Source organism: Erinaceus europaeus, chromosome 4, assembly GCF_950295315.1.
Source record: "Erinaceus europaeus chromosome 4, mEriEur2.1, whole genome shotgun sequence".
In the NCBI taxonomy this organism is placed as follows: Eukaryota; Metazoa; Chordata; class Mammalia; order Eulipotyphla; family Erinaceidae; genus Erinaceus; species Erinaceus europaeus.
The window spans coordinates 85,898,163-85,917,276 of NC_080165.1; the positions used below are offsets into that span (position 1 = coordinate 85,898,163).

The 19,114-nt window shown below is 40.5% G+C and overlaps 1 protein-coding gene across 1 annotated transcript; it reads left to right on the forward strand.

The window, feature by feature from the left end:
- The first annotated feature begins 3,042 nt into the window (after window positions 1-3,042).
- On the forward strand, window positions 3,043-3,637 carry LOC103107672 (large ribosomal subunit protein eL27-like). The gene has a single exon (XM_060190908.1). The coding sequence runs from the start codon at window positions 3,221-3,223 to the stop codon at window positions 3,554-3,556; it is 336 nt and encodes a 111-aa protein (XP_060046891.1). The 5' UTR covers window positions 3,043-3,220; the 3' UTR covers window positions 3,557-3,637.
- The last annotated feature ends 15,477 nt before the right edge of the window (window positions 3,638-19,114 follow it).

Sequence of the window (19,114 nt, forward strand, 5' to 3'; positions counted from 1 at the left end):
TCAAAAACAGATGTAAAAGCATTTAAAAGTTCTAAACACAGAAAACTCAGCCCTAGTGAAGGCAAGTTCCCATTCCTAACTCACAAGCCACACAAGTAGATCTGATGTGGAAGTGTAATTAAACATAACAATAAAAGAGAACTAGCAGTAATATAACAATATGAAAAGATCTAAAATAATTATGCTTAAAATAAACAAAAGGCAAGAAGATTAAAATGCATAATGAATAAAATAATTTGACTCAAGTAAAAAGAACAGACATATTAACAAAACAGTGAGCATCTGAACATGAAAAAAGATATCATCAGTGTGATTATAAACTCCATGAAAAAATTTTAACTGTAAAATAGAAACAATTGATCATAACCTCATTAATAAACTTCATTCTTTGCACACACACACACAGAATAGAAACAATTGGAGAGGAAACTAGTGGGTTAGAATATCAGTCACCACACACAATGAAATCATAAAAACATGAAAAATATGGGAGTGTAACAGAAGAATGAGCTGGTCTAGGGTATAGCTCCCCGTTTTTTTTTTAATTTAATATTTATTTATTTATTGACTAGAGACAGTTAGAAATTGAGAGGGGAAGAGGAGAGAGAAAGGGAGAGAGATCTCCTTTCCCAGGTCCTTCCACATTCCTCAGTATGAGGAGTCTGGCTGCCAGCAAGCATAAGAAGTATTGTGATGACACCTTTCAAGCTAGGAGTTCTCACACTTATTGGCCATCAGAGTCACCTGGAGAAATTGTTTAGGCAGGGATCGTGGAACCATTGTCTCCTGGAGTTTCTGACTTTTGGGTCCAGGGTAGGGACTTGTAAGGGAAGTGTGTGGAGTTGCCACATTCCTGAGACCACATACTGTCAGGAGCAAAGGCTCCTCATGGAACATATTTCCCACAGGTGAGCCGGTGGAGGCTTCCTGCTTGGTAATCATAGTTACCATGGAACGACTTTCTCCCCTCTCTCTTTCTCTCTCCCTTGTGAAGGCACAGTGAACCCCCCCCCACACTCCCGGCCCCCTGTACTAAAGGTAGAGCAGCCTCCCCTCTGGAGGTCTAAGCAGAGGGTGGAGGGAAAGTCACAAACACGCTCAGGCTATGTGTCGAGGCTGTAAGATCATATGTGGTGCTGCACTTACAGGGCTCTGACAGCTCCCTCTGCCCGTCTGAGCACATGCAAGCTAATCATGAACAAATATGTGCACATAGCTACATAACACACATACAGTAATGCTCACCATAGACAAACACTGTTGTTTTCGCCGGGCTGGCTTCACGGGCGGGTAACAGACGACCAGGGCTGGGTTGTACGCAGTATCTCTTTATTCATGCAGGACGCAGCGCAATCTATACCAAGCTAAGCTAAACTAACTACTACAAACAATCTTGTCCTTATAAATATACTAGCCCAGTAGGGTGGGAACAGGATGCGACACAGAGAGGGTGGAGAGAAAAATGACTGGTGAAAATCAGGGTATGACAAGGAGAGGGGGCAGAGCAAAAACATATCATGAACCAGTGGGGATTAAACCAATGCCATGCAGTGGTTATGTAAATAGAATACAGTGGTTATGTAAATAGAATGCATACCAACAAAACACATGTAGGCACCTGCATACCTCACAGACACTCACACATCTACACATATAGAGTTCCATGCTTGCAAACATGTGCCTATGAATAGGAACACATGTGCACACACCCAGATAAACAAAAGCACACATGACTTTCTGTTACTTCTCACACACAGGTGTACTATTCATCGCATGCTCGGCCCTTCCAGGAGAAGATGGACTGTTTTGGAATTCCTTTGATAGATCCTGTAACTAATAAAAGTCAGGTAGTACTGGTCATTAATGCTGTACTACTTGCTATCTCCCTAAGGAATAGTAAGAGCTGTATGCCACACCAGGCTCCCCAAAGTTCCAGACTTGAATCTTTGGCTAGTTGTTTAATTGTGAAATTGTATGTAGAGGCTGCAGTCACTAAGACCCACAGAGGCAGAGAGATAGCTCATCTGGTGGAACAAAGGATTTGCATCCCTGAAGCTCTTGGTCTGATTCTGGTGCCACATGTGCCCAAGTGGTGCACAGATATTTACCTCTTATCTTTAAATAAAAAATATATATATATATATATTAAAATGTAAAAAAAAGAAAAGAAAAGAAAGGGAGAGAGACACCTGCAACACAACTTGAAAATCTTTCCACCTGCAGGTGGGAACCAGGAGCTCGAACTTGAGTCCTTACACACTGTAATATGTGTGCTCAACCAGATATGCGGCCACACCAGCCCTCAGCTCCCTGTTTTCTGGGAATTTCTCACTAATCACTATGTAGAAACAATGGTGCTTGAGATTTCAGGTTCAGGTAAGCAGGAGAAAGTTTACTAGGGAAAGATATACAAGTACAGATATATGCAAGCCCACTGAGAAGTAGAAAAGGTATGTTACATATTTTTAAATTAAATTAAATTTCTGATGCAGAGGAAACTTGAGAGGGAAAGGGCAAATAGAGAGGGGGAGAAAAAAAAAAGAAGCACCTACAGCACTGCTTCACCATTTGTGAAGCTTCTTCTCTGCAGGTGGTGACCACTGGCTTGAAGTTTGGTCCTTAAGCATGGTAATTTCTGTGCTCTATAGGATGTGCCACTAGGCAACCCTGGAACTGTTACATTTTAAGGTTTTTTTTTTTTGACATTATAAAGAATAAGTTTACTTATTTTTTAAATAATTTTAAAATTTTATTTATTGGATAGAGACAGAAATTGAGAGGAGAGGTGCTGGGCTAGCGTGGGGGTGCCTCTTCCCAGGTGTGTACTCTCTGGGCTGGAGAGAACTCGACCAGAGTCAGCCTGGGCTGCTACTCACTCAGCAATGTGAGGGAGATGAATCAGGAGCCAAACATGTGGTGAGACAATGCAATGTCTTTATTGATCAGAGAGCCACAGCTTTTAAAAGACAGACCCGGGTCAGTGAGTGAAGTCTTGGTCAGGGTCTTGAAATCCTCCTCCATCCGCGCCCAGGTGGTCAAGTTACCTGTGTTTTCCGTTTCTCAGCCACTGGTGACTCCGTTGTGCACGGCCTGGAACGGAATGGCAGTGAACACAGCCTGAAATTCCACGCCGGCAACCTGATCTTGTAGCCAGGAGCCAGTTCAGAAAAGTTTGGCCCTTCATATTTCTAAAGCGGCCTTTTCTCTTTTCGCTACAGAAATGGGCAAGTTTATGAAACCCGGGAAGGTGGTGCTGGTTTTGGTCAGATGCTACTCTGGATGCAAAGCCATCATGGTGAAGAACATTGATGATGGCACCTCAGACCGGCCATACAGCTGTGCTCTGGTGGCTGGGATCGACCGTTATCCACGCAAAGTGACAGCTGCCATGGGCAAGAAGAAAATCGCCAAGAGGTCAAAGATCAAGTCTTTCGTGAAAGTTTATAATTACAATCACCTTATGCCCACGAGGTACTCCGTAGATATCCCCTTGGACAAAACTGTTGTCAACAAGGATGTCTTCCGAGATCCTGCCCTTAAACACAAGGCACGATAAGAGGCAAAAGTCAAGTTTGAGGAAAGGTACAAGACTGGCAAGAACAAATGGTTCTTCCAAAAACTATAATTTTAGACATTTTGTTTCAGTCATTAAAAGTTTAAAAAAAAAAAAAAAAGACAGACCCGGAAGTGGCAAGTCGGGAATGGAAATGGCTAGGAAAGGGGCGGAGAAAGGCAAAATGGGCCTTCCTTAGAAACTGTTTTGAGGGTTTTAACTGGTAGGATTAATAATACCCTGGAGGCAGGGAGGGTCTTGAGGGTAGAAAGAAGATAGATCAAAGGAATGGAATGAGTGGGGATCTTTCAGGCAAAACAATGATTATGTAGATAGGCCATAGTATCAGGAACGCAGGGTGCATTGTGAGCCCTGCCAAGCTCAACCACATCCTCACAATTTCCAGACATCTCCCCCTTTCTTTTTATCTAATGGCCATAGTATCAGGAATGCAGGGTGCTTTGTGAGGCAGGGAGTCTAATAAGATGGGGCACACCTTTGGGGTTACTCCTGTTTTTTCTTGCTCAACCTCTTGGTAGAGAGAGAGACAACAGGATAGATGCACTCCTCAGGTCAAGCCCTGCCAAGCTCCACCACGTCCTCACAATTTCCAAACAGAGAGGGAGAGGTAAGGAGGGAGAAAGAGAGGCCTATAGTCCTGTTTTACCACTCGTGAAGCTTTCCCCCTGCAGGTGGGGACCAGGGCCTTGCACCTGTGTCCTTGCACATTGTAATGTGTGCACTTAACCAGGTGCACCACCACCCAGTCCCCAAGTTTACTTATTTTAAAAAAAAACTACTAGTGATTTAATAATGATTAAAAAGATTGTAATGTAGCAGAGTACAATTCCATACAGTTCCCACCAGTAGAGTTCTGTGTCCCATCCCCTCCACTGGAAGCTTCCCTATTATTTATTCTTCTGGAAGTATAGACTGAAGTAAAGTCCTGGGAGTTGGGCAGTAGTGCAGCGGGTTAAGCACATGTGGCGCAAAGTGCAAAAGACCAGCATAATGATCCTGGCTCAAGCCCTGGGCTCCCCACCTGCAGGGAAGTCGCTTCACAAACAGTGAAGCAGGTCTGCAGATGTCTATCTTTCTTTCCCTCTCTGTCTTCCCCTCCTCTCTCCATTTCTCTCTGTCCTATACAACAACAATGGCATCAATAACAACAACAACAATAAAAAAAATAACAAGGGCAACAAAAGGGAATAAATAAATATTAAGAAAAAGAAGTAAAGCCCCACACCTGTAAACATCTAATTTTTGATATGGTGCCCAAATTATTAATTGGAGAAAGGAGAATCTCTTCAACAAATGATGTTGAGAAACTTAGGTTGAAATGTGCAGAAAAAGGAAACTGAAGTGCTATCTCACCAGAAATAAGAGTAAATTTCAAACAGATCAAGGACCAAAAACTATCAAATACTTAGAAGAAAATATTGGTGTAACTCTTTTTTTATTTATTTATCTTCATTTATTTGTTGGATAGAGACAATCAGAACTAGAAATCAAGAGGGGCATATAAGATAGAGAGGGAAAGAAAGACCTGCAGTATTGCATCACCATTAGCAAAGCTTTCCCCCTGCCAGTGGGAACTGGGTCCTTGTGCATTGTAACATGTGCACTCAACAAGGTTTGCCACTACCCAACCCCTTTGGTGGAACTCTTCCATTTAAATTCCATAGGCATTTTTAATGATTCAGACTCAATTTCAAGAAAGACTAAAACAAAAATAAACCAATAGAACTACATCAAATTAAAAAGCTTCTGCACAACAAAAGAAATTACCACCCAAAGAGACTCCTCACAGAACCGGAGAAGATCTCTACATGCCATACATCAGACAAAAGGCTAATAACCAAAATAAATATACAAAGAGCTCGCCAAATTTAGCAACAAGAAAACAAATTACCCCATTCAAAAGTGGAGTGAGGATATGAACAGAATAGTCACCAAAGAAGAGATACAAAAGGTCAACAGACATATAAAAAAAATGCCCCAAGTCACTGATTTTCAGAGAAATGCAAATAAAGACACCAATGAGATACCACTTGACCCCTGTGAGAATGTCATACATCATAAAATGATAGCAACAATAAATGCTGGAGAGGTTGTGGAAACAAGAAAACCCTGCTGCATTTCTGGTGGGAAAGTAAATCAATCCAACCCTTATGGAGAGCTGTCAGCTAAACCCTCACAAGGCTACAAATGGATCGCCCTTAAATGAGATAAGCCAGACAGAGAAAGATTAGTATTGGATGACCCCAATCATAAATATAAGTTGAGAAAGAAGAACAGAAAGGGAAACAGAAAACAAAATTAAGTTTTCTTTTATAGAGCAGTGAGCCCTTGGGTTATTGTCCAAATAAGATAGTCAGTGGAAATTATGGTATGTTTCTTGATAGTTCCTAGACCTCCTGCTGTTGCTCTGGAAAGTATGGTTGTTTCTAGGTTACCAGAAGCAGCACCAGTCTGCAGCCCCACACCTGCATTCTGTTGTCCAGTCAGCCATCTGGTCATGTCTCGCTCAAGACCTCAGACCCTCACACTCTACTAAGATAAAAACAAGAGGTTATGGATCAACCTGTTTTGACTTAACTAGTATGTCATGTACCTCGCCATACACAGAGCCTAGGTTCAAGCTCCTGCACCACACCAAAGCCAAGCACCACAAGACCTGTTGAAGATCGAGTGATATGTTATTTCTCCCATCTCTCTCTGCATCTTAAATTTTAAAAGAATGAAAACGTTGACCTAGAGTTGCACATGTGCAACTTCTCAAAAAGGGAAAAGGTAAAGTGTGGGGTAGAGGATGAGGGGAAGAGAAAAAATAAGTTAGAAGAATATTTAGGGAGTCGGGCTGTAGTGCAGCGGGTTAAGCGCAGGAGGCACAAAGCACAAGGACCGGCATAAGGATCCTGGTTTGAACCCCGGCTCCCCACCTGAAGGGGAGTCGCTTCGCAGGTGGTGACGCAGGTCTGCAGGTGTCTATCTTTCTCTCCTCCTCTCTGTCTTCTCCTCCTCTCTCCATTTCTCTCTGTCCTATCCAACAACAACAACAACAATAATAACTATAACAATAAAACAACGAGGTCAACAAAAGGGAATAAATAAATAAAATAAATATTAAAAAAAAGAATAAGAAAAAAAAGAATATTTAAAGATATAAAAGCAGGGGACCATTGATGGTGCACCCAATTAAGTGCACATAACACCATGAGCAAAGATCTGGGTTCTAGCCCCCACTCACCACCTGGAGGTAGGAAGCTTCACTAGTGGTGAAGCAGGTCTGAAGGTGTCTACCTTTCTCTTCCCCTGTCCTCCCCTCCTCTCTCAATTTTTCTGTCCTATATAAAAAAAAAAAGTGTGGAGGCGGGGCTACAAGCAGCAGCAGATCTGTTTCTCTCCTCTCCTCTCCTTTCCCAGATCAACTAGGAATACCAAAGAAGACCACTTGGGACCACAACAAGACAGAACTAGAATGACTATAGGAACCCACCAAATCACCGGTGAGTGCAAACACACATTGCTGGTGACAGAGAGGAGCCTAGGGAGAGACTAAGTGGCTGGTAACAGTCCAGCGGTTTATCAGTTGAGACACCACCTCCAGTCTGTTCCACCAACAAGGGGACAGCTGAAGGGAGGAGAGGACTCCCTGGAGACTCACCAAGTGCAACTCTGTGTCTCCATTGCTACTGCCCTCAAAATCTGGAGCAGTGGCAGCGAGGGACACTGGGGGACAGAGATCTAACCAGGAAACTCAGGAGAAGACCAATACCTCGGTGGCATAGCTGTGGGGCTCTGAATGTCTCTTTGCCTAACCACTGGACTATCTCTGCCACACCCTGCCTTATCTCTTGGTCAGGAGTCAGTGATTAAGCTAAGAAGTGAAGCCTACTTAGAGTTTAGAAGCCCTGAGGCTCCCATAGCCTACAGAGAGAAAAAAGAGGCTTTTAAATCACTGAGCTCAAACTCAGGGATTAAAACAACTGTTAACTTCCACCACTGTGAACCCTTTAATTAACTTACTTAGACACCAGTCAATCCAGGAAATAGTGATCGGTAATTTGAAAAGTACTAAGAGAGGGAATTCATAACATAATATATAAAATGGGTAAACCAACAAGAAAAAATACTGGAGAAACCAACCAGGACAACAGTACAACTAAAAGCCCCCCAAAGGGTGAAGCACAAAATAACAAGTTCAACATCCAAACATTAGCTAAGGAAATAATCACAAGAGTTAGTAAAGAGTTTGAAAGAATTGTAATCAGAAATACAGGAACAACAAATCAGACTCTGGAAGAAAACACTAACTATCTCAAGGTTATTAGAGAGCTGAAAGCTGAAATAGCTGAGCTAAGAACACAACTAGTTGAACAAGCTAAAACAGTATCAGAACACGGAAACAAAATAGATGAACTCCAGAAAACAGTAGAGGGCAGAGAGAATAGAATCAATGAGGCTGAAGACAGAATTAGCAAGACTGAGGACGAATTAGAGACAACTAAAAAAGAAGTAAGAGATCTCAAAAAGAGATTAAGAAATGCTGAAAACAACAACAGAGACCTATGGGATGACTTCAAAAGAAACAATATACGCATTATTGGCTTACCAGAGGAAGAAAGAGGGAAAGGAAGAAAGCATTCTTCAGGCCATAATAGCTGAAAACTTCTCTAGTCTAGACAACATCAAAGACATAAAGACTCAAGAAGCCCAGAGGGTCCCAAACAGAATTAACCCAGACTTAAAGACACCAAGATACATCATATTTAGAATGGAAAGGAATAAGGATAAAGAAAGGATCCTGAAGACTGCAAGAGAAAAACAAAAAGTCACCTACAGAGGAAAACCCATAAGATTAGCAGCAGACTTCTCCACACAAACACTACAGACCAGAAGAGAATGGCAAGATATTTATCGAGTGCTCAATGAGAAAGGCTTTCAACCAAGAATACTATATCCTGCTAGACTGTCATTCAGACTAGATGGAGGCATCAAAACCTTTCAGAGAAGCAACAGTTGAAGGAATCACTATCACCAAGCATGCCCTGAAAGAAGTTCTGAAAGGTCTTCTATAAACAGTCAGACCATCATAAATAGGACATATATCAGAACACTCTAAAACTCTACCAGAATGGCGTTAAAATATCTTCAATCTTTGATATCAATAAATGTCAATGGCCTGAATTCACCTATTAAAAGACACAGAGTAGGAAGATGGATCAGAAAATACAACGCAACAATATGCTGTCTACAGGAAACCCACCTAACTTAACAAGACAAACACGGACTTAAAGTGAAAGGATGGAAAACTATCATACAAGCCAATGGCCCACAGAAAATGGCAGGAACAGCTATTCTCATATCTGACACAATAGACTTTAAAATCGATAAGATTAAAAAAGATAGGAATGGACACTACTTAATGCTCAGAGGATCAGTCAATCAAGAGGACTTAACAATCATTAACATCTATGCACCGAATGAGAAGCCATCTAAATACATCAAACATCTACTGAAAGAGCTACAGTAATATATTAACAGCAACACAGTCATGGTAGGGGACTTCAACACCCCACTCTCTCAACTTGACAGATCATCCAGGCAGAAAATCAATAAAGACATAAGGGAGCTAAATGAAGAGATAGATAAACTAGAACTATTGGACATTTTCAGAGTCATTCATCCCAAGAAACTGGAATACACATTTTACTCAAGTCCACATGGGTCATTCTCAAGAATAGACCATATGTTAGGCCACAAAGACAGCATCAGCCAATTTAAGAGCATTGAAATCATCTCAAGCATCTTCTCAGACCACAGTGGAATTAAACTAACACTTAACAATCAACAAAAGATTAGAAATAGTCCTAAAATGTGGAAGTTCAACAGTACACTTCTTAACAGCCTCTGGGTCAAAGAGGAAATAAAGGAAGAAATCAAAATGTTTCAAGACTTCAATGAAAATAAAGACACAAGCTATCAAAATATTTGGGACACAGCTAAAGCAGTCCTAAGAGGGAAGTTTATAGCTATACAAGCACACATTAGGAAACAAGATAAAGCACAAATAAACAGCCTGATTGCACATCTTAAAGACCTAGAAGAAGAAGAACAAAGGAACCCTAAAGCAACCAGAAAGACAGAAATCACTAAAGTTAAGTCAGAAATAAATAACATTGAGAACAGGAAAACCATACAAAAGATCAACGAAAGTAAATGTTGGTTCTTCGGAAGAGTGAACAAAATCGACAAACCTTTAGCCAGACTCACAAAACAAAAAAGGGAGAAGACCCAAATAAATTGGGTACTAAATGAAAGAGGAGATATCACAACAGACACCACAGAAATTCAACATATCATGCGAGGCTTCTATGAACAGCTATATGCCACCAAGCTAGAGAACCTGGAAGAAATGGGTGATTTCCTAGATACCTATCAACTTCCAAAACTAAGTAAAGAGGAAGTGGATAACATGAACAGGCCCATCACAGCTAATGAAATTGAAACAATTATCAAATATCTCCCCAAAAATAAAAGTCCTGGACCAGATGGTTTTACAAATGAATTTTACAAAACAATAAGTTCTCAGTTCATTTCAATTCCCCACACACAAACACATTCTCAATCTTTTTTTTTTTTTGTCCACAAGGTTGATAGAAACTCAGTTTCAGGGAGTCGGGCAGTAGTGCAGCGGGTTAAGCCCACGTGGCACAAGGATTCGGGTTCCAGCCCAGGGCTCGCCACCTGCAGGGGAGTCGCTTCACAAGCCATGAAGCAGGTCTGCCGGTGCCTATCTTTCTCTCTCCCTCTCTGTCTTCCCCTCCTCTCTCCATTTCTCTCTGTCCTATCTAACAGCGATGACATCAATAACAACAACGATAACTACAACAACAATAATAAAAAGCAATAAGGGCAACAAAAGGGAAAATAAATAAATAAATAAATAAATAAAAGAGAAATTTAGTTTTATATGATAGCTTCAAGTATGACACCCCAATCACTACTGATGTGGAAAGGAAAAGAAATACTATTATTAGCATGTGTTTCACTGTTACTCTAAGCAGGAGATTTTTTCACTACTATACTTAACCTGCTAATTGCACTTCCCAAATTGTTGTGTATAAGTGGAGGAGTTTGAGCTCATAATGGTCAATCAAGGGAGCTGAATTCTTACACCTAATCAACCTGCAGCACATATGGCCTTTATCTACATTATTTGTATATAAAAATAGAACACGTATTTCCCAACTTTATTTTGTGAAATTAAGGAAGGAATAACAAAATGCTTTGTTAATCCTTGTTAATACATTCTTGGAAGTGCATCAACTGCTGGATTATTTGAATGGCTATCTAACAAATGTTCCAAAGGATGTTTAAGAAAGACACACTTTTATGAAATCCTTGAAACTTAGAGTTGTCATTGATAATAGCTAAAATGTGAGATCAACCTAAATATCCATCCATAGATAACTAGATAAAGAAGCTGTAGTACATATACTCAGTGGAATACTACATGGTCATAAAAAAGATGACATTGTGCATTTTAGGACAAAATCGATGGAACTTGAGGTAATTGTGCTAAATGAAATAAAGAAATGAAAAATAGTTATCAGGTCTGGAAGATGGCGCAGTGGATTAAGCACTGGACTCTCAAACATGAGGTCCCAAGTTCAATCCCTGGCACTACGTGTCCCAGAGTGAGGTCTGTTTTTTTTCTATCTTTCTCATTCATAAATAAATAAAATCTTTTAAAAAAAGAAAAAATAATTATCAGGTGGCTGCATTTATATATGAAATATAACTAAAGCAAATGAACTTGCAAAAAGTGACAATAACAAAACTAACTCTGAGACCCTATATAAACCATGGTAGGAAATAAAAAGAAAGGAAATGGGGAGAATAGGTAGAAGGGTCTCTTTGATGCAATGGCACAGGAAATTGGTGGTGCATGTGGAGTCTTACACATATATGGGTATGAAACTGTATTCCTAAAATTTTACAATATTGTATACCAATATTAAATCACTTAAAAATAGATTTGAGGGGGCTGGGAAGTAGTGCACCTGGTTAAACGCACATAGTGCAAAGAGTAAGGACCGGTTCAAGGATCCCGATTCAAGCCCCGGGTTCTCCACCTGCAGGAGGTCGCTTCACAAGCCAGTGAAGCAGGTCTGCAGAGAGTCTATCTCTCACCCTCTCTGACTTCCCCTCCTCTCTCAATTTCTCTCTGTCCTATCCAACAACAATAGCAATAGCAGCAACAACAACAGGAAAAAGCTGGCAGCCAGGAGCAGTGGATTTGTAGTGTTGGCATGGAGCCCCAGCGATAACCCTGGAGGCAAAGTAATAATAATAATAAATTTGAAATAATTAATTATGCTTTTTAAAAGTTAAAGTTGCCTAAGCAGCCAGTCCTTTGAATCAGAAAGATTCCTCAGCAGATGTATATATGAAAAAGACTTAGTGGAGTAAAAAAACTTATTATATCCAAATAATTTCTTTATTAAGGGAAGTCCTAAATCCAGTGTGTGTGTCAAAAACAATTTGTGACAAATCAAAAAGGAATCTAGAGGGGCCAGACTTAGTTAAGTGCATATATTACCATGCACAAGAACGAGGGTTCAAGGCCCTGCTCCCCACCAGCAGGGGGGGACACATCATGAGCAGTGAAGCAGGTGTCTCTCTGTCCTATGCAATAAAAACTATTTTAAAAAAGGAAAAACAATAGCTGTTAGAAGCAGTGGACTCAGAGTACTGGCATCTAGCACCAGCAATAACCCTGGTGGCAAAAAAAAAAAAAAAGAATCTAGAGAACTATTTTCTGACTCACACTAGTTAAGGGCTAAGGCTAGATCCTTAGTGACTATCAGCAAGGAGGTGTGATTTTATAATTAATGATAGAATAATAATAGGTATATTCATTCTATTCCTAACAGTTCCTAAAACTCTTGTAATTCCTAAGTGGATGGAGTAACAAAGGTGTTGATTGTCACGGTAATGATGTAACTTCTGGTAAACCTCTAACTGTGGGGCTGGTTGTTAGGGGAATCACCCACAAGATTAGCAGGTTAGAAATTTAAAAATTGGGGGTCAGGCTGTAGCGCAGTGGTTTAAGTGCACATGGCATGAAACTCGAGGACCGGCGTAAGGATCCCGGTTCGTGTCCCTGCTCCCCACCTGCAGGGGGGTCTCTTCACAAGCAGTGAATTTAAAAAATTTTTTAAATTGGGAGTCAGGCGGTAGCACAGCAGGTTAAGCACATGTGGCACAAAACACAAGGACCAGAGTAAGGATCCCAGTTTGAGCCCCGGCTCCGGACCTGCAGGGGAGTTCCTTCACAGGCGGTGAAGCAGGTCTGCGGGTGTCTATCTTTCTCTCCCCTTCTGTCTTCCCCTTTTCTTTCCATTTCTCTCTGTCCTAGATAACAAAGACAACATTAATAACTACAACAACAATTAAAAAAACAACGGCAACAAAAGGGAAAATAAATAAATAAATATTTTTAAAAAGAAATTTAAAAATTCACCTTCTGACCTGTAGGAAGAATGGAAAGGGCTGATGACTGTGTTCAATCAACAAGTAATGTCCAAGTTTTTAAAAAAATATTTATGTATTTATTGTTGGAAAGAGACAGTCAGAAATTGATAGGGGTAGGGAAGATAGAGAAGGAAAGAGACAGACCTACACCTGCAGCCCTGCTTCACCAGTTGCAAAGATTTCCCCCTGCAGGTGGGGACCAGAGGCTTGAACCTGGGTCCTTGTGCATTGTAACATGTGCGCTCAACCAGGTGTGCCACCACCTGGCCCTACAATGTCCAAGTTTTAATCAACCATGCCAAAGTAATAAAGCAACCATAAACTCCGCCCCCCCCCCCAAAAAAATACTAGATTTGGAGACCTTCCAGTTTTACTGGAATTATTCATGAAGAATCTGTGTCATTTCTCTGTATTGCCCTATGTATTCCTTCCATCTAGTGGTTCATGTATTAGAAATTATTTTATAATAATAGAGAAATTGAATAAGTAAAATGTTTCTCTGAGTTCTCTGAGCAGCTACAGCAAATTAATTGAACCCAAGGTGAGAATCACTATAACCTACATTTTATACAGGTAGTACTTGATTTTATGTACCATTTTATACATATTTATCAGGTAGTACCTGATCAACAGGTGCATACAGGTACTACCTAGACATTCAGTTGGCATCTGCAATTTGAGTGAGCTGCCGTCCCTTATGACTGAACCCTCAACCTGTGGAATCCAATACTATCTCCAGGTAGAGAACATAGAATTGAGAGGAACGGTAGGACACCAGCTGGTGGAAAAGGAAGGAAAAAAAACATATGCTGGAATTGAGTGCCAGAATAACAGATGGCTACTTAAGAACCTCATCATTTCTAACAATTTCTCTTGTTCCTGCTCCATAGTGAAGTCCTATATTATACTGACAAAAGTTTAAAAAAAAAACTGTTCACTTTCTGTATCACTCTTATTATCACCTCAGTCTAAATCTCTACCATCTCTCACTTGGACTAGCCTTCCACAGGTCTCCCATTTCCCATTTTCCTCTACTTTTTTTTTTTATTTTATTTATAAAAAGGAAACATTGGTGGTCCAGGAGATGGTGCAGTGGATAAAGCATTGGACTCTCAAGCATGAGGTCCTGAGTTCAATCCCCAGCAGTACATCTACCAGAGTGATGTCTGGCTCTTTCTCTCTCATCCTATGTTTCTCATTAATAAATAAATAAAATCTTAAAAATAAAAAGCTGCTTAAAAAAAAGGAAACATTGACAAAAGGATAGGATAAGAGGAGTACAACTTCACACAGTTCCCACCACCAGAACTCTGTATCCCATCCCTCCCATGATAGCTTTCCTATTCTTTAACCCTCTGGGAGTATGGACCCAGGGTCATTGTGGGATGCAGAAGGTGGAAGGTCTGGCTTCTGTAATTGCATCCCCGATGAACATGGGTATTGACAGGTCGATCCATAATCCCAGTCTGTCTCTCTCTTTCCCCAGTGAGGAAGGGCTCTGGGGAATCAGAGCTCCAGGACACATTGGTGGGGTTGTCTGTCCAGGGAAGTCTGGTTGGCATCATGCTAGCATCTGGCACCCTATCCAGAGAATCCCAGGTCACTGCTTCCAAGTCGCCATCTTGGCTCCAACCCCCATTTTCCTCTACTTTATGCTACAGTTAAATATCAGTCAGAAGAATCTTAAGTGAATCTTAAAATCCTACAGTGTCTTCCAGTTCTTCCCTTTTCCATTATGTTGGAGATAAAAAATCAAAATTGTTTAGTACAACCCACAGTCTTCATGATCTGGACTTTACCTCCTTCTATGGTTTATTCTATGCTACTTTCCACTTCACTTCTACAAACTAGTTTTCTTTCAATTCTTGAAACTGGATTTCCCAAAAAGACAGGTGTACTGTTTCACATGGCTGCAAGGTGTGTGTGTATTGGGGGGGGGGGGGGATGAGGGTGAAGGGAGGGTACTGAGATTGATAAATTTCACTGATTTTTTAAAATTTATTATTTTTATTTATTTATTATATAGAGACAGAAATTGAGATGGAAGGAGGGTGATAAGAAGAAAAGAGACACAGAGACACCTGCAGACCTGCTTCACCACTTACAAAGTTTTCCCCCTGCAGAGGGGAAAACGTGGGTCCTTGAACATTGTAACATATGCACTTAACCAGGTACACCACCTCCCAGCCCCAATTTCACTGAACTTGACGTTAGCTGTTAATATGCTAAGACAGAATTTGGAAAACAAAAGAACAAATATTAGAGGCTCACTGAGTTCTTGGGCCCTTAACCTTATTTTAATTTGTTTGTTGGTTGGTTGGTTGGCTAGTTTATTCATGAACTGGTACCTTGCACATGCCCAGTTTCACTCTGGATCCCAGCGACTTGCTCATTCAGATATAGAGAAAAAAAGGTAAAGATATAAAAAAGATCCTCCACACCACCACAAGCCAGAGCTGAGCAGTACTCTGGTAAAACAACAACAACAGCAATAATAATATAAAAACAAGGCATCTGAGACATAAAAAAAAGAAACAAAGATCAAGAGTCACCACAGTACTGGAGCTTCCCTCAGTGTCATAGCAGGGATGTGTGTGTGTCTGTGTTTGAACTGGGCCTCTGGCATGGCCCTTAAATAATAGAAGAATTTTTCCTTCTCTTTCCCATCCCTAGTGTCCAGCACAGTACTTGGTACAACAGATATATTTTTTAATGAAAGAAAAATCTTGTAAAATAGATAAATCCATGTTATAGATGAGGACATTATTAGCAGTATCATTATTAGACATTTTAAAGTTTCAGAATGAAAAGCACTTTTTTATTAATATTGGATAGAGACAGAGAGAAACTGAGAGGGAAGGCAGAAATAGAGAAAAAGAGGAAAAGGAGGGGAGAGAGAGAGATACCTGCAGCCCTGCTTCACCACTCATGAAGCTCTCCACTGCAGATTGTGTCACATTGTGACAAGTGCTTTCAACCAAATGTGCTACTGCCTGGCCCTGGAAATGACTTTTAAGAACTGGAGAAGCCAAGATAGAATCAGACTAACAGATATGCTTTCCTTGGCCTCCACAACAAAACACACACACACACACACACACACACACACACACACACAGAGTAGGGGTGGGTGACATCAATCTTGAGCAAGTTTTAACAAGGGACAGGAGTCCAGCATCCAGGTGGTAAAGACACAGAGGAATTTAAGCTTCAAGTAAAGATTCCATCTCCATCCCTTACCTTGTGCCACCTTACCTGGCTAAGTTTCAAGCATACTGTAGTCACCATCTAGTACAGGACTACCATTTCTTGGCTCCAACACTGTTGCAACTCTATGCTTACAACTTTACAACAGTGGGAAAATGGAAACAAAAGCTTTAAACAGGGAGTCGGGCAGTGGCACAGAGGGTTAAGCGCATGTGGTGTGAAGGGCAAGGACCAGTGTAAGGATCCTGGTTCAAGCCCCTGACTTCTCACCTGCAGGGGAGTCACCTCACAAGTGGTGAAGCAGGTCTTCAGGTGTCTATCTTTCTATTCCTCCTCTCTGTCTTCCCCTCCTGTCTCCATTTCTCTCTGTCCTATCCAACAACGATGACATCAATAACAACAACAATAACTACAACAATACAACAACAAGGGCAACAAAAAGGAATAAATAAAATAAATATTTTTAAAAAACCCTTTAAACAGCAGGGGATTTATAGGTCAGTCTTTCAGAAGAGCAAGGTACCTTGAAAACAACTACATTGGAACTCTGCCTACAGCCCTGTGGGGTGAAGCCACAGAGAACACTCCTTTTATTACTAAGTCGAAGGAACTTCTAGCATTCCGCACCACACCTGGAACCTCAAACTTCTGGTCTGGCACAATCTTGGAGCTATAGTGTGAGCCAGGCATTTTTGTGAGAGTGAACTGCCTCGACCCTTCCAAAGAGTGAACTGCCTCGACCCTTCCAAACAGACTCTAGTCTTCATGGAGAATTAAACATAATCGGAGCACAAAGGAAGCCATCCACAATACTGAACCAGAGCAGGAAAACTCCAAATGTAACAGTTACATAAGCATCCTAAAAGATTTCAAAGCTAAGATTCTATGCACGCTCACTGAGATGAAAAGTCCAATGGAAGAAAACTTCTGTGAATCTGGGGAAAATATAAACAAAATAATAGCAGAAATCAGAGAAATAAAGAATAAAGTAACTAAAATTAAAATGAGCAGTAAAGCAGTACTAAAGGTGTCTTTCTCTCTACCTCTCCCCTCCCTTCTTGATTTTTCTTTGTTCTATCAAATGAAGTAAGTAAAAAAGTATATAATATTAAAAAATGCAGTAGAGTCAGACACTTGCATCATAGGGGCAGCAGAAAATAGAACTCCTTTTTTTTTTTTTTTTTGCTATCAGAGTTACTGCTGGAGTTCCATGCCTGTATGATATGATTCCACCACTCCCTAGGAATTTTTTTTTTCTTTTTACATAGAGAGTGAGACACAGAAAGAGAGGCATTGTAGCACAACTTTACCACTTGCAAAGCTTTCCCCAGTGTGGTGGCTTGGGACTCAATCCCACACTGTTGTGCATGGTAAAGTATGTGGTTTACTAAGTGAGACATCACCTAGCCCTCTAGGTCAGATCTCTCTCCATGTCTCTCTCTCTCCCTTCTCCTTGCCACCAGGGCTTCACTGAAGCTTCTCACCTACACAATTTCACCACTCCTAGATTAGTTGTTGTTTTTTTTTAATTTAGATAAAAGGCTAAAAGGAAAAGAGAGACAAAGAGAAGGAGGAGGCACCACAGCACTGCTTCACTACTGGTAAAGCTTCTTCTTTGCATTGTGCTCCAACTTAGAGGCCATTGGTCTAAACCCAGGTCCTTGCACAAGGTCAAATGTGGGCTCTACCTGGTGAGTCATATTTTGACCCCTTGGGTCAGAATTATTTGAAGAAACAGTTGAAAATTTTCCCCCAAATTAAAGGGGATAGAACTCCAGACCCAGGGGTTTCTAAAAGTTCCAAGAAAAATAAACCTAGACCTAATTTCACCAAAGTACATGATAATTAAAATGATAAAGTTCTAAGATAAAGAGAAAATACTAAAAACAACTAGAGTTGGTATATTGTTCCAAAGTAAAAGACTCAGGAGTGGGGTGGAGGTTTCAAGTCCTAGAACATTATGGCAGAGGAGGACCTAGTGGGATTGAATTGCTATGTGGAAAACAGAAATATTACACATGCACGAACTATTGTATTTTACTGTTGACTTTAAACCATTAGTCCCCCAATAAAGAAATTAAAAACAAATATAAAAACATGTAGAGAAACGTCACCTATAGGGAAATTGCAGAAGACTATCATTTGGCTTCTCAAAAGTGCTCAAAAGGCTATAGAGGACAGGCAGGTTGTATTCAAAATTTTGAATGGAAAAGACCTCCACACTCTATCTGGCTAAGTTATCAGTTAGGACTGAAGGAGCATTGAAGAGCTTCTCAGACAAATATTAGTTAAAGGGATTCACTACCACTAAAGTTACCTATCAAAGAAATGTTAAAAGAACTTATGTAACACTTAATAATCTCTCTCTCTCTCTCTCTCTCTCTCTCTCTCTCTCTCTCTCTCATGGAGGAAATAAGAAACAAAGCAGCAGCCAAAGAAATAGCTAAACTGATAAATCATGGGACTCCCATGTCCAAGGTTCCCAGTTACAACTTAGAGTTGCAAATACCAGAGTGGTGCTCTGGCAATTTTCTCATGTGAAACTTTCTGGCTATCTTATATGAAATAAACAGAATTAATCTTTTAAAAATCAGAAAGAAAAAGGAAGCAGGTGAATATACAGAGTACACATATTACCATCTGCAAGAAACTGAGTTTTAAGCTTCTTGTCCATACATATGGGGTGGGGGGAACTTCGGAGTTATGAAGCAATGATGCATGTATCTCTCCTTCTCTTTCTCTCTGTCTCTGACTGCATATAAAAAATAGCCACCAGGGGAAGCAATTACAGAAGCCAGACCTTCCACCTTC